The 22,335-nt window shown below is 36.5% G+C and overlaps 1 protein-coding gene, 1 long non-coding RNA gene and 2 pseudogenes across 4 annotated transcripts; 2 read left to right on the top strand and 2 right to left on the bottom strand.

Annotated features, from left to right (window-relative positions):
- Nucleotides 1-79: 79 nt before the first annotated feature.
- Nucleotides 80-3,596, bottom strand: LOC145627344 (uncharacterized). 3 transcript variants are annotated; one of them, XR_014111380.1, is made up of 3 exons: nt 3,522-3,596; nt 2,935-3,283; nt 80-1,024 (listed from the first exon to the last, which is right to left on the bottom strand). It is a non-coding gene; the product is annotated as an uncharacterized LOC145627344 (long non-coding RNA). The 3 variants fall into 3 exon arrangements; XR_014111381.1 differs by lacking the exon at nt 3,522-3,596 and adding an exon at nt 3,372-3,447; XR_014111379.1 differs by lacking the exon at nt 3,522-3,596 and having other exon boundaries at nt 2,935-3,473.
- A 1,249-nt stretch (nt 3,597-4,845) lies between these two features.
- Nucleotides 4,846-5,154, top strand: LOC145628220 (monothiol glutaredoxin-S1 pseudogene; annotated as a pseudogene).
- Nucleotides 5,155-8,501: 3,347 nt separating this feature from the next.
- Nucleotides 8,502-8,810, top strand: LOC145628219 (monothiol glutaredoxin-S1 pseudogene; annotated as a pseudogene).
- A 2,299-nt stretch (nt 8,811-11,109) lies between these two features.
- Nucleotides 11,110-18,233, bottom strand: LOC145627343 (disease resistance protein At4g27190-like). The gene is made up of 5 exons (XM_081679735.1): nt 18,104-18,233; nt 14,974-16,569; nt 14,724-14,865; nt 12,427-13,417; nt 11,110-12,039 (listed from the first exon to the last, which is right to left on the bottom strand). The coding sequence occupies exons 2-5, from the start codon at nt 16,544-16,546 to the stop codon at nt 11,245-11,247; spliced, it is 3,501 nt and encodes a 1,166-aa protein (XP_081535861.1). The 5' UTR covers nt 16,547-16,569; nt 18,104-18,233; the 3' UTR covers nt 11,110-11,244.
- Between the last annotated feature and the right edge of the window lie 4,102 nt (nt 18,234-22,335).

The raw sequence follows: 22,335 nt of genomic DNA, 5'->3' as shown, positions 1-22,335 counted from the left end.
CATCTCATTTTCTGTTTCTTCATCCTGTTGGGGCTGTTGATCAGAAGGCTAACTTTACATCGAGTGAAAACACTGTATCTTTTACTCAAGGCAATAAACAGGTATTTCATAATAACTCATTGGAGAGTTTTGAGAATAGAGTCTTAATACATCATTACTAATAAAATCTAATTCTTCCACACCACCAATTCTTCTTATGAGGAAAGTTGATGACATACAAAAGGAATATTGACTAATGATAACTGTAGCATATCAAAGGTCATAAAATCTATGTCTAGTTGCCACATTCACTGCATGAATCTGATCTAAAGAACATTAAAAACGCGGTATTTTTCCTTCTTCTGAAGACCTCCAAAGTAAAGGATAAAAAGGTGGAATCTCAGTTAAAAAAACCTTATTTTAGGATAGAGTCGTGGTTTTCTTTCCCACATAGAACTTTATGAGAAATACGCGACTCAAGACTGATATTCCAGTTTTACTTCACGTACATATACTTTTTATTCCTCGGACACAGTCATGTCCTTAGACTCCTTAGTCCTTACCCTCTTAGTTCTTTGATAGGGGGGTAAAATAGGCATTGAACTCCCTTCATACAATGGCTGTTCAGATGCCTTCACCAAATCAAGATGCTGTTCTAATGGTGTGTTAGGCTCCTCCTTTGAAGCTTCGGTGCCCAATTGATCTTGGTTATGATCACCAAGAGCGTCCACAACCATTTCACGATATTCATTGGATTTCTCTTTAGATGTAGTAGGAAACCCTTCCCCTTGACACATCCACTCATAATAGTTAGGAACGAATCCTTTGCCATACAAATGAATTCTAACCATGTCCGGAGGATGAAGACGTAAGTTCTTGCATTTAACACAAGGACACCTAACTTCATTGGGGTTACTGCTCTCAGGATGATCTTTGCAATATTGCATGAATTCCTCTACCCCTTTAAAGAACTCGGGCTTAATAGAATACCCATCCTTTCTGTCATACATCCAGCTACGCTCTCTTCGTTTCATGATTACAACTTCTACATAACTCACACATATAACCACATTAGTCACAAACATTATTATAAAAGTCTTCCAGTTTTTACTTAATAGAATTGCAATGAGACTTTAAATGATGCCCAAGTGTACTTATCACTCTAATCAAACCCATCCTTGGACGTTGAACCTCACTAATGCATGTATGCGGAGTTTTCGATTCTATGGAATATCTAGTACCCTTTTCTTACAGATTCACAAGTACACAATGTAGGCAATTAAATACACCTACATATGTATAAAGAGAACATTGTAGAGAAATAACAAGGCATGATAATCATTAGTTTTAAAAAATATGACATACATTCACCACTTAAGTGAAATTAAATGTCCAAGCACAATCCCAACCAGAATTATTCAAGACATACTCATAATGTGTATGTCTGAACGAGTTTATAAACATATGATTATGCAAATGATTCATTTCAAACATTTACACATCCTTCACAATGAATCATGTGTTTCTTACATTAAGTACCCACACAATTAGCATATAAAAAGATGAAAATGAAACATAATTTCATGAAATTAATTTGATTTAAATTACATAGTAACATATTATACAACAAACACGAATAAAATAAATTGTATATATACGTTTATAAACTAAGGCCGTTTGGTTGGGGGTATTCATCAAAGGGAAAGGGAATTAACCGCTCTGATTTCCTTTGTTACGGTTTGTTAGCCATTTTTTTTCATTCCCCTAACCCCCTCTATTCCCCCAAATCCTTCCAAGTTCATTCCCCACCCCCCAAAGGTATTTCTATTCCCATTCCCTAGCCACCAATAACGCACCACCACATCACCGCCTTCTTACCTAGCTACCTACACCACCGAAAAACCCAACCGTCTTTTGACCCGACCCTCACCGCCCCTCTCCCGAACTTCGCCGCCCCTCCCCCGACCCTCACCGCCCCCGCAAGAACAACCTACAGCCCCGTACAACCCTAGATTACCCTCCCTATTCTTGGAAAATCGCCGCCCGCCCTTCCTTCCACCCTTGAAACCCTAGCGGCTAGGGTTTCGAGGGTGGAAGGAAGGGCGGGCGGCGATTTTACGGGGGTAGGGAGGGGTTTCCAACCATTTACGGGGCTGTTTTCCAGGGAGGAGGGGAGGGGAGGCAAGGGCCTGGGGAGAGGCGGTGAAGCACAGAGGTGGTGGAGGGGGGTGCGGCACATGGTGAGGTGGCTAGATGGTGGTTGGAAAAGGTAGAAAGTGAAGAGATATGTTGTTGTGCGGTGGTGGTATGGTTGTTGGACTAGTGGCTTCATTCCCTTTATTTTTTAAAACAAACAACATTGAAAATTTGAGGGATTTTCATTCCATTCTCCTTCTTTCCCTTTGTTCATTCCATTCCTTTTACTGACAACCAAGCGGAATGTGTTATACATTTAAAGGACCCACCCTCAAAGCGTCTATATTAGTGATTGAACAGGGGAAAGGGTTTAGGAATCTCCACCCTCAAAATGCCTTTAGTGGGAATTAAACCCCCAATAAAGTGCAATCCTTACCAATATATCAAGTTTAGGTTGATAATTTGATATATATACACTAAATTAACATACATTATCAGGAGTATTAAACGTATTTATTTATAGATTTTACAAAGCATATATGATACAAAAATAAACTCATACACAAACAATGAAATCAATAAATTTCCTCTCCCAAAAAAAAAAAAAAAAACAACAATAAATTTAATTAAAATTTAAGGTTTGTAATGTAATTAATTTTTAAATCTGTAGTTCTTAACTTCAATTTTTTACAATGAAACTAACTCACTCTACAAATCCTACAAATAATTAGATTAGAAAGCTTAATTTAAAAATTAGGGTTTGTAATTGAAATTACAATAAAAGGGGGAAAGAAAATAACCAAAAAGGGGAAGGCTTACAGAGGAGCTGGGCAAGTGGAGGCTCGTCGCGGCTGCCGGCGGCGGAGGATCCGGAGAAGGCGGCGTTCGCGTTCCTCTTTCTCTCTCTCTCTCTTTTCTGTTTTTCGGATTTGAAACTGATAAAGGCTGACTGCCTATCTTTTAATATTGACGAATTTTTCCGACGGAATTTCCGATATCTAATTCCCTCTGAAATTTGTTCAAACTTTATTTTAATATTGAAAGAAACTTTCCGATAGACTTAATCCGTCGGGAATTTTCGACGGAAAATCCATCGGCAAACATTTTTCCCGTCGGAATTTTCCGACAGATTTTGTTGTTAATCAGAAATCATCCGTCGCAAAAATCCCTGTTTCATAATTATAAAAGGCTAAATGTTACAATCAGGACTTCTGCTCATCCAAAAGAAACTGGTGTTTAAAAGGTAGAACAAAAACCTTCAATTTCGAAAAAACTGAAAGGAATAATTAAAGATGTCAATTATTTCATACATCAATCCTAAGATTATTTTCTTAATCACTTATATGAATCTGTTTTTATATGATCATGCAAAATCAAAACAATTAATGTATAGCATATGTTCAAACCTTCAGATAAAAGGAAAGTTTGTAGCAACTTCTTGCTGTCACACATTTTTACAGTGACTGAATGTGATTTTTCGTGCTAATCTGTCGTAATTACATAATCAAAAGAGATTTCTAAATTTATACACGCGCGTCATCCTTTGAAGGCAGAGGCAGGACAAAGTACGATCACAAGAGAACCTAATCTGACACGCGGAAAAGAATAATCCTTGCATCCCTTTTCTGCTTTTCCTTCCACAGAGCCACTGCCACACCATCCCCTTTTGTGCCTTTTCCGCGTGATCACAGAATATCACAGTGATCGAACAATCCTGAGTTGACATTCCATTCACCCTGTGGTAGGGTGTTACCTTACAAATTCAACATTCTTGTTTGTCTTATACTCCGTAACTAGTTATAGCATTTGCTCGAAAAAAATTAATTGTACTCTATGCAGTATTGCAGCATGTCCTGCAATCAAACAGTAATTGTATACTTCAGTATGTCCTTAAACAATAAAAATGATGAACAGCCTTACCTAATCACATAAGTCATCAAATAATTAAATTAATTATAATACGGAGTACTACTTATACACACTGGAGTTAGAATTCTTAAGCAATAGCAGAGTTCTGAATGCTTACTAATGCTGCTGTTTATAGTAAGAATCTCATATGAGAGCAGGAATCATGCACCATCTTAACCCCATAATTGGTGCTCATTGAGAATAATGTAAGAAACCTCTTATATGTCATGAATGTGTAAAAGTTCAAATACATTGAATTTACTCTTGATGTACTGTAAATATAACTAGCATCGGTTCCAAGAATTTATATTCTGAGCATCATGGGGCCTGTACCATATTCCACTATTCCAGGCGATACCTTTGAGCATAAGTAGTCTATTCGAGTGCTTCAAAAGCAAAAATTAAACACTACTCATTATTTATTTTGATCATCTGTATGTTCTATCTAGATTCCCTATCTTTAACATGTCCACAGATCACTGACCAGTTCTTTAAACATTGAGACAACATATCGACAGAATTTCAAGCCTGAAGGAGGATATATAATGGAATAAACTGATCTTTATGGAACATCATTCCTTGCACTACTTTTAAATAAAATATTAGAGAAGCAATGTCAATCACTGAACTACTCATACTATAAATAGATGGCATGTATGATGGCTCAAATTACTCACAGCGAAGGCAAGAAAATCCATTACCAAAACCCAGCAGCAGTAACACATTTGATACTGATCTTTCTGCTTCATTCTGTTTTCAGAAAAAACTATATAGTGCAGAAGAAAAGGAAAAAAACAGTACATCCCGAAAAACTCAGCAAAAATGGATACCGTGAACAGATTAGTGGAACAAAAGCCTTTGGTAATCTTCAGCAGAAGCTCTTGCTGCATAAGCCACTCAGTGATTAAACTGATCAGCGGCTATGGAGCAAACGCAACAATTTATCAGCTAGATGACATTTCCAATGGGCAAGAAATAGATAGAGCGCTACAAAGGCTAGGACTTAGGCCGAGTATTCCTGCAGTTTTCATAGGCCAAAAATTAGTTGGTGGTGCTAATGAGATTATTAGCCTGCAGGTCCAAGGAAAACTTGTGCCAATGTTGAAAGAGGCCGGAGCTCTATGGGTTTAGAATAAAATCAAACAATTTCATACCCTTACACTGTACTACATTACTGCACGTCACTGTGTAAAAAATATTCTTCCTTGTTCTAGAGAGTTTGATGCTACAGCCTGTATCATGCAGTCATGCTATACTAGAAGCCAACCTTAATTAGCTTGCAAATCTCTAGCTAGGCCAAATCCGAAGTTGACATTCCTTCCGTACTGACTTGTACAATCTCGTGTCAGCATTTATTCCTCTGTAAGCTATGTGCACAATTCAAACAATTGTCAGTTTAGATAAAGCAGCTAAAAAAGTTCATTACAAGCAGACAACCTCGGCGTACTGTAGAATTGGCTTAAAAACCTTTTTTGGCTCTTCACTACACCTTGAGCTGTTGATTGTAGATAAAATTCCTTCATGTGCTTGGCAGTGTTTGCAGCATGGAGTTGTATTCTGCTTTTACTTTTTCACATTAGTTATAGATATGGCTGGCCACATTTGAGCAGCATATTAGATTGATGCACATAGTAACATAACCCAAATACAGTGATGTCAAAGTAACATTTAGCTGCTAGTTCAGCTTCAGCAATGCTAATTATTTTTTATTAGAGCAATCATCCTGACTAGTAATTAAATAGTCAGGTTTACTGTGAAATTAGTCAATACTATGCTGAAGGACACAAACCAGAATCTGATACAAAGGTTTAAACTTAACTAGTAAAAATAGAACGGCTTTTAGAAGATACGACAGTAGAGTTATCATGCCACTGTCATAATTTTATTTTTCTGGCAGTCCCAGGGAACATCATAGTAAAACCCATTCTGTCAGCAGTTGCATTCTTCACCAGCCAATAGTGATTCAGCCGGCAGCTGCTGCTTCATATCCTCTGCCAACTAAAATATAGTGTTGTAACAAAGAACAAAATATTATTAATCTTTACAGGTTTAGGCAGTCCAGATTTTACTTATTCCTTAAATAAAGGATGAGGTGATCCTAGAAAGTAAAAGTACACTAAAGAAAATGTAAACTTTTTATCAAATTATGAAATTACATCTCATTTTCTGTTTCTTCATCCTGTTGGGCCTGTTGATCAGAAGGATCAGAAGGCTAACTTACATCGAGTGCAAAATCTGTATTTTTTTAGTCAAGGCATTAAACAGGTACTGTATTTCATATATATTAAGTTAATAACTCATTGGAAAGTTTTGATAATAGAGTTTTTAAAACATCAATACTAATATAATCTAAATCTCCCACACCAAGAAGTCTTCTTGTAAGGAAAAGTGATGACATACAAAAGGAATATTGACTAATGATAGCTATAGCATATCAAGGACACAAAATCTATGTCTAGTTGCCACATTCACTGCATGAATCTGATCCAAATAAAAACGCGGTATTTTTCTTTCTTCTGAAGACCTCCAAAGTAAAGGATAAAAAGGCAGAATATCAGTTTAAAAACCTGCTTTTTGGATAAAGAGTCGTGATTATCTTTCCCACATAGAAGTTTATGAGAAATACGCGACTCAAAACTGATTTTATTCCTCTGACAGTCATGTCCTTAGACTCCTTAGAGTCCTTACCCTCTCAGTTCTTTGATAGAGGGTAAAGACTAAACGTTACTGGGAGGTCGACAACATATATAAGTGGCCGTTGGCATCTCCTAGAGCTATCTTTTATAACTAGGAGTTATCTTGTATCAAGAATTCTGCTCATTAAAAGAATCTGGTGTTTGAAAGGTAGAACAGAACCTTTCAAATTTGAAAAAACTGAAAAAAATCATTAAAGATGCCAATTATTTCAGACATCTATCCTTGGGCTATTTTTCTTAACCACTTACATCAAAAAAGAATTAGACATATGAATCATCTTTTATATGATCATGCAAAATCAAAACAATTAATGTATAGCATACGCATATGCTCAAAACTTCAGATAAAAAGAAAGTTTGTAACAACTTCTTGCTGTGACACATTTTTACTTGGTTCTCAGTGACTGAATGTGACTTTTCTGTGAGTGCTAATACTCATAGTTATCGGTTGTAATTACATAATCAACAGATATTTCTAGATGTATGAGGCTGATGCAATTAATCTATACAAAAGTAGCAGCGCGTCATCCTTTGAAGGCAGAGGCTGGACAAAGGTAGTACGATACCAAGAGAACCTAATCTGACACATTAATGTGGTGGGAAGAATCATTCTTGCATCCCTTTTCTGCTTTTCCTTCCACAGAGCCACTGCCACACCATCCCCTTTTGTGCCTTTTTCTGCATGTCCAGAATATCACAATGATCAAACAAACCCGAGTTGACATTCCACTCACACAGTCACACTAGAACCATACAAGCTCAACATTCTTCTCTGTCTTATGAAATTGTTTATGAGATATTAACAAGTTAAAGCATTTTCTCAAAAAATGAAAAAAATTTGTACTCCATGCAGTATTGCAACATGTCCTGCTATCAAGCAGTACATGTATACTTCAGTATGTCCTTAAATTAAGACAATAAAAACGGTGAACAGCCTTACCTTAGGTATTTTCGTACATTTGTTATTTAACAGTTTCATATAATCACCACAAAGTGATGATAAAATTTCTTATACACCCTGAAGTTAGATCTCTTAAGTCAACAGCAGAGTTTCAGATATTAATGCCGCTGTCATAGTAAGATTATTCCCATATGAGATCAGGAATCATGCACCATCTTAATCCCATAATTGTTGCTCATTGAGATTAATGTAATAAAACTCTTAGGTATCATGAAATGTATAAAAGTTCAAAATACATTGAACTTAGACACTGTGCTGTAAATTAAACTAGCATCGGTTCCAAAGATACATATTCTGAGCATCATGGAGCCCGTACCATATTCCAGGTGATACCTTTGAGCATAAGTAGACAAAGTAGTCTCTTCGAGTGCTTCAAAAGCAAAATTTAAACACTACTCGTTATTTGATCTGTAGTTCTATCCAGATTCCCTTTCTTTACCATGTCCACAGATCACTGATCAGTTCTTTAAACCTCGAGACAACATATCCACAGAATTTCAAGCCTAAAGAGGATATATTGTGGAATAAACTGATTTTATGGAGCATCATTCCTTGCACTACTTTTATATAAAATAATAGAGAAGCAATGTCAATCACTGATTAACTCATAATATAAATAGATGGCATGTGTGATGGATCAAATTACTCACATCACAGCGAAGGCAAGAAAATCCATTACCAAAACCAATCTGCAGTAACACAGTTGATCCTTATCTGCCTGCTTCATTCTGTTTTCAGAAAGAGCTATACAGCGCAGAAGAAGAGAAAAAACAGTACATCCCAAAAAAAACTCAGCAAAAAAGTCAGATAACTAGCTAGTAATGGATACTGTGAACAGATTAGTGGAACAAAAGCCTTTAGTTATCTTCAGCAGAAGTTCATGCTGCATAAGCCACTCAGTGATTAAACTGATCAGCGGCTATGGAGCAAACGCAACAATTTATCAGCTAGATGACATTTCCAACGGGCAAGAAGTAGATAGAGCGCTACAAAGGCTAGGACTTAGGCCGGCTATACCTGCAGTTTTCATAGGCCAAAAATTAGTTGGTGGTGCTAATGAGATTATTAGCCTGCAGGTTCAAGGAAGACTCGTGCCAATGTTGAAAGAGGCCGGAGCTCTATGGATTTAGAATAAAATCAACTTAATTCTAGCAAGAAAAGTATCATGCTATAAATTTGAGTTTTTTTGATACATAGAAAGATTTGATTTAATCTTCTAATTACTTCCATAATCGTTTCAATAGTAGGATGGAAGATCCCCTAGTGCAAGCAGTTATCCAAATTTTGTTTTGATTTTAATTTCAAGGTGAATGTGGTATCCCTTGTGCAAAAACTGCAACTATACTGCTAAACTACCACAATGAGTGTTATTGTTTATCTTCTCAGCTCATTACCAAATTAAGCATCAAATTTGCTCAAAAATTTCTGAAAACTCATGGTATTTGGGAAATGACAACTAAAATACATTATGGAGTCTGCCACTTTGGCCAAACCAGGCTTTTGGAGCAGTGACTTGTAGTTGAGGAAATCAAGACAAATAAAAATGAACTTATTTTTATTAAAACCATTTAGTGATAGAGTATATAAACCGATTGGTAAAGGGATATAATCACCCTAAACCAAACAATATTTCTACCTAAACTAACCTAAGACAAGTCTAGGGTAAGTAAAGGATGATATCCATAGGGAATGGGTAAAAAACACCAAGAGTATGAAACGGTTATAAGCTAATTCGGTCACAAATTGGGTTTTGATTGGTTAACTACTATATAAAGGAACGCTAGGGGAAACGGGATTCAACACCAACCAAAACCAAGGAATCAATAACAAGAATAAATCATGAGCACACATGGAAGATAGAATAGAAATTTAACATTGTCTTCTTTCAAAGTTACAACATAAATATTTCCTAGATTAAGTACCGAAATAACAAGGATTAAGCATCAAGGATAGGAAGTGGGTTTCTAGCTCGAGTTTGTCTCTCGATTGTTCCGAACTAGCATGAAGCACAAATAATTGGGATTTCTCACCTAATTACCACACTAAAGCATCCTACTCAATGAAACCAAACATCCATAGTCATGAAGGTAGCATAATCTTATTGCACAAGAAAGGACTCACTCCAAATCCCCATCTTTCGGTGTGAGAAGAGGGATGAACACATGAGTATAAAGTGGCCATCAAAACACACATGCAATAATCAATTCAAGCATAAACAACTATCAATCCAAGGTAGAACATGAATAAATCCAAGTCAATCAACCATAGCTTGGTTGGATTTTCACCCAACCCCTAACTAAGAAACTACTCACTAAACATGGTGGAAAGCAATCTAACAATTAAATCTAGGGTTAACATGAATTCAATTAAACTAGGAGAGAGATTACAAAAGGATGATTAAGCATGCAAGAGCAATTAACAAAGATTAAGCAAGACCTAAGATTAATCAAAGATAAAATCAGAAAATTAAATAGCAAAGGAGAGAAATAGATTACTTAATAAGCTTCAAGGTTGAGAAAATGTTGAAATTGATGGAACAAACTTCCAATAATTCTTACAAATGATTGAGTTTTTGAGAAACTAAACTAAGGGAGAATAAAGCTATGAACTAATTAAGAAGATAAGTCTAAAGGAGTTAAGGAGGAAGAAGATCCGTACAAATGAGCTCAAGGGGTTATTTATAAAGACCCCAAATAAAAAAGACGGAGATCGAAAACAAGAGTCGGGCACGATTACAGGTCTGCACGGACGTGCCAGACTTGGCACGGACGTGCAGCCTAATACGCACGGACGTGCCAAGCTTGGCACGGGCGACAGAGCCAGAGGATTAGGATAAGTAGCAACTGACTTGGCCTGGGAATCCCGCACGGACGTGCCAAAAATGGCGCAGACGTGCAGGCCTTGAATTGCAGGATCGGTTTTGAAACTGATTCGGGCTAGGCGAGCTGCACGGACGTGCAGGATTAGCACGGACGTGCTGAGTATCCTGCACGGAGGTGCTGAACTCTACACGGACGTGCAGGTCTTGAAAGCAACAGACTGAAGTTCCTGATCGTTGTTATGCACTCCTGCACGGGCGTACCTGCACGGATGTGAAGGTATGGTACGCCCGTGCAGGCTCTCTAAGGCCCTTATCTTCACTTTTTCTTCGGTTTTGCTCCTTTGTCTCGGCTTCTATCCTCGGTTTATCATCCATATGCTTCAAATGATCGTCTTTGGACCTAAAAACTCAACAAAAACACCAGCAACCCGTGAAACAAGGGATACACAAAAATTGAACGAAAATAGAGTAGAAGTGAACCAAAATGTCAATATATCAAGTAAGCAAGGTTCAAAATCACCCTAAAATCATATCGAATAACAAGTTATCACCGATCCAACCATAAGCTGATGGTTGTAGCTCAGGATTGATTTATATACTCTATCATGTAGTAAGGAAAAAAATTTAAACCGTACCAAATCAAATTGAGTGTTTAATATTATGTTAATAAAAATTATGAAAACATCATACTCCATAGTTACAAAATACACATCGAGACAAATGCAAAACAAGAGACCAAGATCTTAATCTTCTTGCCACTGCCAATTGTGAGGTTCATAGTGAGGGAGAAAGTTAAGAAGGTCCATGCAGCCACTATAATCTTGCTCTACCGTTTGTGATAGAGACGAGACAGATATACTACAATTAAGTGGTGAGAACCGAACTAGACTTGGTAACTTCACAAGCGTCAACTCCTTCAGATTGTTCATTACAACCTTCCTACCCTCTGCTGCAATTTCTTGACCATGATCTCCAAACACTTGCTCCAGCTCAGCACACTCTTTGATGTCGATGCTTTCAAGTTTAGGAAGTTCCATTGCTACAAAAGAAATTGGCAGGATAGTCTTTAATTTGTTACATGAACTTATATCAATCTTCTTAATTTCTTGAAAGCTTTGAAATGAAGTAGAGGTATGAGAAAGCCTCATTGCTTCATCCTGATCATCTAGTGTAACGATTGTCTCCAGCGCTTTGCAATTATTTATCACAAGGTATTGTAATTTTTGCAAACTTCGGGCATGAGAGGATGTGAAAACAGTTGTCAATGCATCACATTCGTCTAGTTTTATGCGTTCAAGATTTTGGAGGCTATAATAATGCTGATAGCCTTTCCATATGCACTTTAATTTAGGTAAGAGTAGCAAGTCTAACTCAACTAAGTTTGAGAGTTGTGCATCAGATCTCTGGCTGTTGAGTTCAACACGCGGAAAAACTTCTTCCAACTCTAAGGACTTGTGAAGCTTGAACGTAACAAGTGATTCTAGGCATCTCACAACCAGCTTGCACAACTCTACATAGTAGTGCTTGTCAATTAGCTCCTGTTTCAAGAAATAGAGGGTAAAAAAGTAAATACATTAACAAAAAGAGGGAAGATTTAGAAAAAAGCCAGCATAATAATGTATAAAATAATTAAAATTTCAGATTCATATTGAAAACTACTTAAATGATTTACTTATTAAATAATAACAAAGCCCAAAGTGAGGTTACATTCAAAAACCAATTGACAATAGGAGTAGCCCGCTTGTTGGGTTATAAAGTGAAAGCTCTTTACCATATCTTTCAATGCGGGACACATAATTCTCATGACAGCTGCACTTAACACATTTATTTTGAACGAATGAGGTAATTATGTTCAAAAACAATATGCAATTTGGAGGTATGTAAATGCATGCACAAGAATGTAATGGGATGGAGATTGTTCATACCAACTGGGGGGGCACATTCCATATGCTCTGCAGCTGATGAAGGTCATATAACTCAAGAACTTTAGGACAGGGAAGAAATTGCAGCTGTATTTGTGTGTGCTGACTTGATTGTTCTTCCACCAGATCATACACATACTTCATTGGGTAACACTCTTCTACTTCTAGTTCTTCCAACTTTGGTCCAATTGGAAGCATGTCAGGAACTACATTCTTCAACTTTCGGCAATTTATGATCGCAGCACTTTTAAGCTCTGAGAAGTAACTGCCTGGAAGTTTGCCATGGCACATTTTGCGCAGCAGGGTTATATTTTCCAGAGTAAGATCAACCAAATTGGGGAATGCTGCTGTTAAGGAAGGCAGTCCTACTCCACTTCCTGTTGTATCAATAAGATATTCAAGACTGTAAATGCACTCTAGAATTAGCTCCCTAAGATTCTGGAAACCGGCATTATCAATCTGAGGACACAAGTTTTGGAAACCACGTATATACTCTTGTCCCACAATTTTAAGACACTCCACACCAGGTAACAACTTATTGAACACCTTCTCTGACAATTCATTATATTCGTCCAGTCCCAAAGTTTTTGTCCATCTAATATCTTCATTTTTCAAGTGGTGGGGTCTGCAGTTTATGTAGTACCTTTGCAAATTCCCAAACCTTGAATCATCTGGAAGGGTTTGAAAGCCCATGAATTGGCCGGCGAAGGCAGTCAAACAAGGTAAAAACTTTAAATCAGACAAAAAATTTGTATCCCAGTGGCACTTGTAATCAGGAATATGAAATGCAGGGGTATATAGCTCCTCCAGCTTTGTTAATTTTGGTAATATATTGCGAGGTATCAATCTCAACCCATACCATCTAGAAAGGTCCAGCAGTCGCAAGTTACTAAGCTCCCCTATACATTCTGGTAATACTGTTTGCTGTAAACCAAGGCTCAATTCGAGAATCTCCAGGTTCTGTAGTAATCCTATCATAGACATTTCCTTACTCCTGAAACAAACCAACTATTATATATTACTAATCTTTAACATCAAATTCAATTCAATAAAAAAAAAAAATCAGTTTACAAATTCTCTTGATTATATTAAAAAATCATTCTCCTGATTGTATTAAGAAATCTGTCCAGTAGAGTATAGAATAACATAACCAAGTAAATATTTATCATAATATTGTAGCAATTTGTCTTAAGTATGTGCCAAAGCACATTTTAAGCTAAAGTTATAATCAATGTCTGGTTGCAAGCCACAAAACTTAAAGAAGAACATGAGTTAATGGTTCACTGACTAACCTAGTTGCTTGTACTATCATGCAATTCAACATCAGCTTTCTAAGCAACATCCCTTTTAATCCACAAAACACCACAGCAATAAGCCAACCCTCCTAGCTCAGATAGGTGCAACATCAAACAATTTTTGCAAAGCTGATTAGCTCCAGATGTGCAACAATTGCCTAAATAGCTAGATAAGCTACTACCTTAGATTTTTTTTTTTTTTTTGGCAAGCAAGTACCTTCCCCCCAACCATTATAATCTAGATAATCTTGATGGACCAAAATGCCTCCAAAAGCCTAACCAAGCAATTTTAGGGTGTACAGGAGTTCTATCATGTTTAGGACTTTCACTACTAGTATAGTAGTATATACTTAGCATATTGTAAATATTTCCACATAGCAATACAGGTTGATCGACATATTTTCATAAGTTTCTCAATGTCATACAGATCACTGCATGTGATTGACTACGCTGTGTTCTGTTATATGACATGATCAATTCATATTCGGTCCACAAGAGCTTAATGTGAAAAAAAACACCTGGATTAGAGGGGGGGGGGGGGGGGAATTAAAAAAAAAAACTTGACTTAAAAGTTGATACAGGTAAGTTGCAGCAGACAAATGTAATTAGGAAATGATAAGAGTATAAAACATATTCCTGGGCCTCAACCATCAGTTGGGCCTCAAGGCCCAGGAATATGTTTTATACTCTATCAGGAAAACATATATATTTCTTAACTAAGTAGATTTCTGGATCGCCTCTTAGGAAAGTCTTTAGCTAGATTCATTTCTCAGATTTAGTGAAATAGTTGAGAGTTCTCATCAACTGACTAGTGAGACTGTACTGTCAAGGTTCGAGAATTGAAAAATGAGTGCTAATATGTTATTGTTGTTTGTAATAAAATTCAAATATTTCTACCCGATTTCCTAACAATAATGTTCCTTATAACTGTTAGTGCTGGTTTCTGGCATATGTATGGACCTATCATTTAATTTAAATGCGTCAATAAATTTTCTTTAATAATACCTTGAATGGACAGCTCCATCCAGATGAAGGTTTCTGAGGTTTTTGAGAGTTTCCAGTGATATTGGCGGCAATACATTGTGTGTATGACTGGATTTGGATGACATGTCAAGTACCTGAAGAGCACTTGTAACTTCAAAAACCCCTGCAAACGAGGAAGAGGAAATTCCATTCATGAGGTTTTCTATTCATGAACTCCGATTTCATTAACCAATGAAAATATATACAAGTAAATTTAAACTAAATTATTTACCTTGATATTTTTCGAATGATACCATAGATACGTGACTTGAGACAATCAGCATTTTCAAGTTTGGGCATTTCACTTTGTTAGGAAAGTTCTTCCACTCTAACTTAAATCTTGTAAGATACATAGAAGTTGCGTTCTTATAGTTTCTCATCCATATCTCTTCATTCTTAGAGGTCAGCACAAAGGAGGAAGCGCCATTTTCTTCAGTTATCCACAAAGCAAAAGCACGAACCATATCATGCATTTTCAGGACAGGCCAGGTTTGGAAATAATTACCTTTACGATGTCGAGTACGAGGCACAGGAGACAACAAACCAGCATCTTCAAGTTTTTCAATAGAAGCAAATATCCTCAATCTTGCTTCATCAATTGAATTAACATTTTGAAACAGGCATTGTCCATGCGCGTACCTTGCCAATTTAAGTGCAAATATTGAACTGTCCTCTGGAAACACTGAGCACAGCAGAAAACATTTCTTTGCATCTTCATCTTTCAAATAATCATAACTTAATTTCAGGCAAGGGTAGATCTCCATATCAGCACTTTCTACGTTTACAAATTTGGAATTATTGAGTCTTTCAAGTGCATCTTCATAATCTTCAAAATCTTTGCCCCTTAGAGCACTTCCAACTACAACAATTGCAAGTGGCAGGCCACCACATTTTCTCGCAATTTTTCTTGCCTTACTCATAAAGTTGTTGGATTTTTTATCGTTCAGGTCCGCATACTCTTTGAACAAATCCCATGCTTCATCATACATTATCTTATCCAAGGGAGCTACCAGATTACAGGACATATCTTTGCAAACATTCACACGCCGTGTTGTGACTACAATCTTACATCCTTTCTGATTTGAGTATACAGGAACTCCTATACTATCCAGGTCTAATATTTCCCAAACATCATCCAGAATAACTAAAACCTTACGCCTTCTCTTGAATCTTGATCTGAGCTCATTAGCTCTGCTCATCTCATCATCATCTTTGAACTTCAGGTCCAACATATCCGCGAGTGTTCCTTGGATATTTCTGATGTCAGGTTCCTGAGATACAGTTGCCATTAGCACCTGATCAAACAATTTCTCATCTTTAGCCTTTTTACCTATTTCCGTTACCAATCTAGTCTTGCCAATGCCTCCTAAACCTGAGATGCCAATGATGCCAATGCCATCATCCTTAAGGCTCTCCATAATCTTGGCAAATGTAGATCTCCTAGAATGGAAATCAGCAAAACCATCACGCCATATAAGTTCTATTCCTTTTGTAGGGAAAATATTGTATCCTTGATCCACCAGAACTTTTACAGAATTTACAATATCATCCCCAATTGGTTTCTTTGAACGTCGACTAGGAAACAATAATTTGTTGAGTAACTTTGACTTAGGCTTTGCATCAACTAGCAGCTTAGACACCTTCATACCAATAATGTTGGCTTCCTTAAGCCATATGTTAACATGTTCGTCAATCTTCTCTCCAATTTCGTTGGCTTGAGTGACCTTTTCTTTCACCTCCCTCTCTATACTCTTCAACTCCTCAGCTTCTCTACGTAATTCTTCCATGTTGCTCATACAGCTCATTCTTGTTAATAGTTGTCTGAAATCTAAGAGTTGATAATAAAAGGTGTAAGAGATTCTTGTTAATAGTTGTCTGAAATCTAAGAGTTGATAATAAAAGGTGTAAGAGATTATTATTGCCCCAAAGTGCAACAACAATGAGCTGATTTCCTGAATTTCTCTTAAGAAATATTATTACCAGTTTATGAACCGCATTTTATATTGACACACCTAACTCTCAATTGCTCTCTCAAATCCATCAATTACAGCATCAGCATGGTGAAAGTTGTGCTGTTGGCACTCAAAACCCACTGCACATTCACTCTAATAAAGTGGTTTATGAGATATTGCAAGGACCCTTTTTTAAATCTCTTTAGCAATGAAGAAATTTGGATGGAAAACTATCATTATTTCTACCCTCATCTCCCCTTTTTTTTTAATCCAAGCACACTGTAAAATATTAATCCACTATATTATTTAATTTCCCAACAAACCCTACTTATACAATATTTTAACAAATTCAACCCAATCACATACTCCCTCCATCCCCAAATGATAATCCCTTATGGGCAAGTTTTAGTCCCAAAATATTCACCCCGTTTGCTTTTTCCAACAACCATTAATATATATTTTTAACCAAAAATTACCTCCAATTTGCAACAATATTTGTGCAAATTTAAATTTCTCAAGTACATTTGGTTTTCACATGTACTTTTATTACTTTCTCTCTCTACTTTTTTGCATATCCAATGTCAATTTACTTTTTCAATGTTCTTTTACTATTCTTATTTGTGTTTATTAATTCCCGTAAAAAATGCCCATAAGGGACTATCAACAGGGGACGGAGGGATTATAACTTTGTATCAGTCAAACGTAGTAACACCATGTGCCTCAGAGCTATCTAATGATTCTAATACAAAGTACTCCTATAAAAGATACATAGCACATATATAGCAAAAATGTTCAAGTGGCTCAACCAATTTCCATTTCAACATTCTTCCTTTTTTTTACAGAAACTTATTTTAAGTTTATGGTATCGGTATCGGTATCGGTATCGGTATCAGCGGTGATTGTTGATTTGCATTTACTTTTAATGAAGGGCCAAATTTTATCCACAGGCACACAACTAATTAATATGAAGATTATTCTTAACGATGAATTGCATGCTTCGTTTTTGTAATATTTCCCCTCTTTTACGGAGTAATAATCAAGCAAATACAAATACTTATTGAAAATATCCTAAAACAATTCCTTAATTATAGAGCATGAAACGATATAAATATACAATAGCATAGAACAAATACGAAGTACAGTACATCACATAAAAAAAATTCAACCTGAATTGGCTAAATCAAAAGAATTGTGGGAAATTAAACTGCCAGATAAAAGAACAAAATTATGTCCGATATGAAATATCTGCTCTGAAAGTTGATGATCAGGATCTTTTAACTAAGCAGCATATTTATGTAATGATAATTCGAAATTCATAACTCTAATTAAAAGAAAATAGGCTCCAAAATGAGTCCTAATCCATAATTAAAATGCATAAAATCAGAGGTTTTAGAGGATTGAGCAGCGTACCTCAATTTATTACGGATACCGAGTACAGGGTTTTTATTCTTTTTTTCTGAAGAACAAATAAGATGATATGTTTTTGAATTGATTTGAAGGAACTTGATGCAGTATTACTGTCAAAAAAGTTAGTGTGAAGTTGTGAACTTCCTTCCTTCAAAAAAGTTGGTGTGAACTCAAACCTCGTCGAGTCGTCGGGGAAAAATAGAAGTTAGAAGTTGAAAAGTCCCACTACTGTCACTTTTTTATTTTTATTACTGTAGTATTTTTTGGAAAGAAAATCCACTACTCTCACATTTCAGATTTACAATATGGAGTACTTCCCTTTGTAATTGTAACACTTTTTCTTTTCATACTTGTCTATGTATGTTTTCAATTGTTAATATGTTAAATTACTATTTCGTACTGTAATATGTAGTTATGTACCCCTACTTTTAAATATTAGCTTCATTTCTCTATACACGGAGTCTTAGGAAAAATTAGAGAAAATAATAAAATATAATGGTTGTGGGTATGTGGAAAATAAAAAATTATAAAAAGAAAAAGTTGTAAGAGAAAATTGGAGGAAAGATAATATGAAATTAATATAAAATATGATTTATATTGGGTCCACCAGGTGAAAGAAATGAATTAAATATTATAAAAACTTTTTAAATAAGAAAATGGAACAAGAATTTAAAAATGGCCGGAAAAAAAAAAAAAAAAAAAAAGTGTAGCAAGTATTTAAAAATGGAGGGAGTAAAATTTATAAACATTTGATATTAAAATAGTATAGAAAAATTTGTTAGGAATATTATGACTTTTGCTCGGTCTCCCAAAAATAAAGCACCTTTTAATTATCTCGAAATAAAATGACCTTTAACATACATCTTCCATAAATAGGGCGTAACCGATTGTGACTTGCTTAATGGGTTAAGAGTGACATATGTCACTTTGTAATTGGTCAGTTGATTTTTTTAAAACATTTTTCTTTATTATAAAAAATTAGAAAACCCCCTTGCCCTTACACCCCCCACCCCAATTAACCCCCACTGTAACCTCCACCAGCATTGAACCCCCCAACCTCACCCCCACCTTACCTATGGCCTTCACTAGCCATGGAAACCTCACCCTCGCCAACCACCATGGATTGTTGCCCCTCACAAAACCAGTCCCAACTTGTGGGAAAAGGGACCAACTCCAAATTGGCATTTGAATTGCCTTCACCGTCGCCAGAACTAAGTTGTGGAGTTGCGGGAAAAGGACGAGAACGATTTGTCTCCCTAACCGTATAATCGTGTCCACCTCGTGAAATTTCAAAAATGAATTGGGAAGGGGACTATCAAAGGTAAATTTGGGAGGGAAAGAGGGCAGGAAGGTTGAAAACGGGAAGGGAAGAGGGTAAGATGGTCTCCAGTCTTCGGAAAGGGGCAAGGTTGGTCATAAAAGGGAGGAGAAGAGATGGTTGGCGGTCTGTTGGATAGGTTAGGGGAAGAAGGTGGTTTTTTTATTAAAAAAAAAGTAAAAAATTGATTTTAATAATCCAATCTTTGCACAATCTTTTTTTTTATTAATCCGACCTTTTGATTATTCTATAATTATCCAATCTTTAGGGGGTATTCCATTCTATTAGGCCAAGCAAGTCTTTTGACCTAAAATAGCACGTCACATGCCATGTATCATGTTTTCATTTGTCCAAAAAAAAATTCAATTTATTTTTTTAAAAAACTTTTAAATTCAAAAAACTTTTTTTTTTTCCTTTCTTCTTCCTCTCCCCTTCCACCTCCATAAAAATGCAGCTCCATAACTGTCACCTCCGAAATCCGACAATCGTAACCCCCAAAATCCGATCACCTCCATATCCGACCTTAATAACCCTGCCCCTCTCACTCACCACCACGCAGCTTACCGCCACCACTTGAAAACTCCATTGCCCCGTATCACTTGAAATCCCGATCCCTCAACCTGAAATCCCATAGATATTATCATTGGGAAACCAATTTCAAATCCCAAAAGGCAAAATACAGCTCTAACAAAAGCATATCAACTTCAAAATTCCCAGAAAAAAAAAAATGTTCTTGAAATTATCCCCTCGAAAAATTCAACATTTTGCATCTAATTTTCTACAAAACATGAACAATGCCAGTAAATAGAATTAATCTTGCAAACAAGCTCAAATTCAAGATGAACCCATTTTCAAACCCTTCAAAATTAACATAAACATGAATAAAAGAAATTATAAAAATCAAGGAAGAACCAACATCAAATTTGCTCAGAAATCCCCAGTTCACTCCCCTCCGCCTGAAATCCCGACCCCACTACCATTCCTCTACCTGAAACTCCACCCCAATATACCCCTCTATCTGAAAACCCTACTCCATCGTCTTTCCTCCACCTTAAAACCCAATCTAGAAAACCCAAACCCTTCTTCTTCCCAAACCCCTCTACCCGAAAACCCCACCCCACCGTCTTCCGTTGCAAAAAAACTGGTTTTATTTAGTAAGTTTGGTAACCGTGCGTAATCACGCGACGGTAATACGCCTAAGTCTATCTCTACGGTGTGATTATACGTATTTTTTTGGTATTTTTGTAGAGGGTGATTTGGGGGTGTTACATGTATGGCTAAAGAGAACACTAACCATATTTTGCGTGAGTTCCCTGTAGCTACAACTATTTGGATGAAGCTTGGTATGGGACTATCTAGCCTGGAAGCTGACATGTCTTGTAATGACTGGATTTTATTCAACATTGGTAGTATTGGTTCTGAGGTGGGTGAGCAGCGTACTATTGTATTTGTCATCACTCTTTGGTGGCTTTGGCAGTGGCGAAATGAAAGAGTATTTGCTAGGTAAGAAGCCAGCATTCCCATTGATCAAGTGGCTTTCATCATGGCTACGTGATGTCAAAAGAGCCTTAGACAGGTCTTTGTCGAGGGATGTTGCTGGAGTGGCTAGGCGTAAAGAGGTGTTTATCCGTTGGGAAGTCCCTATAGTTCGGTGGGTTAGATTAAATACGGATATGGCTTTTAAGGGCAACTCGAGGAGGGCTAGAGTTGGTGGAATTATTCGTGGTTATGATGGAGAAATTTTCGAAGTTTTTGCTTCTCACTATGGTGGGTTTTCGAATACTAAAGCAGAGCTACTTGGTGTTCTTAGGGGGCTTGCTGTGGCTTGGAATGCAGGGCATCGAAGGGTGCAACTAGCAGTAGATTCGAAGGTTGTTGTCTGTTTCTTAGCGGAGGATTCCCCTCCACACTCTCCCAATATTTATCTTATTCGGAAATGTAAATCTCTTGTCTTGCGTCAAGGTTGGGAAGTGATGTTGAGTCATTGCTATAGGGAGGCGAACCAAACGGTTAATTGGTTAGCGAACTATGGTGTCAACTATGATCAAAAGATGGTGATTTTTGAGGCGGCCCCTTTAGATCTTTGGGTCGTTTTATTGGAGGATATGAGTGGAGTTGCTTGTGCAAAGCTTGTGCCGCGGGATAAAGCTTAGCTTGGCTTGTCGTATCGAATCATTTTTATTTGCTTTTGTAGTCGTTCTTTTAGTTTTTTGTATAACAGTTAGTCAACCGCTACTTTAATAAATAATCATACCTAAATTATCAATTTTCACATCCAACAACTATTGAACACTCCCTTAGTGATACAAAAGGACAAATTATTCTTTTTTAAAAAATTTGTTATTGCCTAATAATGAGCTGCTAACTCATCGCGTCAAAGTGGATGGCAAGGCTCCATGTACCAACGAGAAATTTTTTTTTAAATCTGAATAATTTTCTCCTTGTATTAATATATTATATATACAAGTACTTCTAAGCTTGAAGTACCTGATCAATATGTATGTACTCTTTATTAATATGTGCTACTTAGCATGATATAATTTAAGTAGCAATCGGTGCAACGCCCTGTCTATACACTAGTTTAATCATGAAATATGTGAAATAACTTAAAAAGTATTAATATGAAGTTTCATAATATTAAAATTTCTATATTTTTTTTTTATTAATATTTAACCACTGTGTTGTTTGTTTTACTTTTTTTTTTTTTTTTTTTTTTTGAAACAAAATGGAGGGATTTACTTGTATGAGTCTAAATCTGAACATAAACGTACATTAAAATAAAAAAGTCAACAAAACAATGCAACTTGGCAATCGGACTCCTTTTTTTTTTGGTGAGAAAGTGGGCCCAGGGCCGGCCCTGAGGGTAGGCCAAGAGTGCCACCGCCTAGGGCCCACGGGGTAAAGGGGCCCAAAATTT

This window comes from Chenopodium album, chromosome 4 (assembly GCF_948465745.1).
Source record: "Chenopodium album chromosome 4, dcCheAlbu1.1, whole genome shotgun sequence".
In the NCBI taxonomy this organism is placed as follows: Eukaryota; Viridiplantae; Streptophyta; class Magnoliopsida; order Caryophyllales; family Amaranthaceae; genus Chenopodium; species Chenopodium album.
Note: the sequence above shows the minus strand (reverse complement) of the source record. Positions and strands in the feature narration are given on the sequence as shown.

What these genes read in the sequence shown, in the direction of transcription:
- LOC145627343 (XM_081679735.1), bottom strand. Translation starts at nt 16,546, where the DNA reads ATGAGCTGTATGAGCAACATGGAAGAATTACGTAGAGAAGCTGAGGAG. An exon ending in GATGGAGCTGTCCATTCAAG is followed by an intron (nt 13,418 to 14,723) that starts GTATTATTAAAG and finishes GGTTTGTTTCAG; the next exon opens with GAGTAAGGAAATGTCTATGA. An exon ending in GGAATGTGCCCCCCCAGTTG is followed by an intron (nt 12,040 to 12,426) that starts GTATGAACAATC and finishes TTCTTGAAACAG; the next exon opens with GAGCTAATTGACAAGCACTA.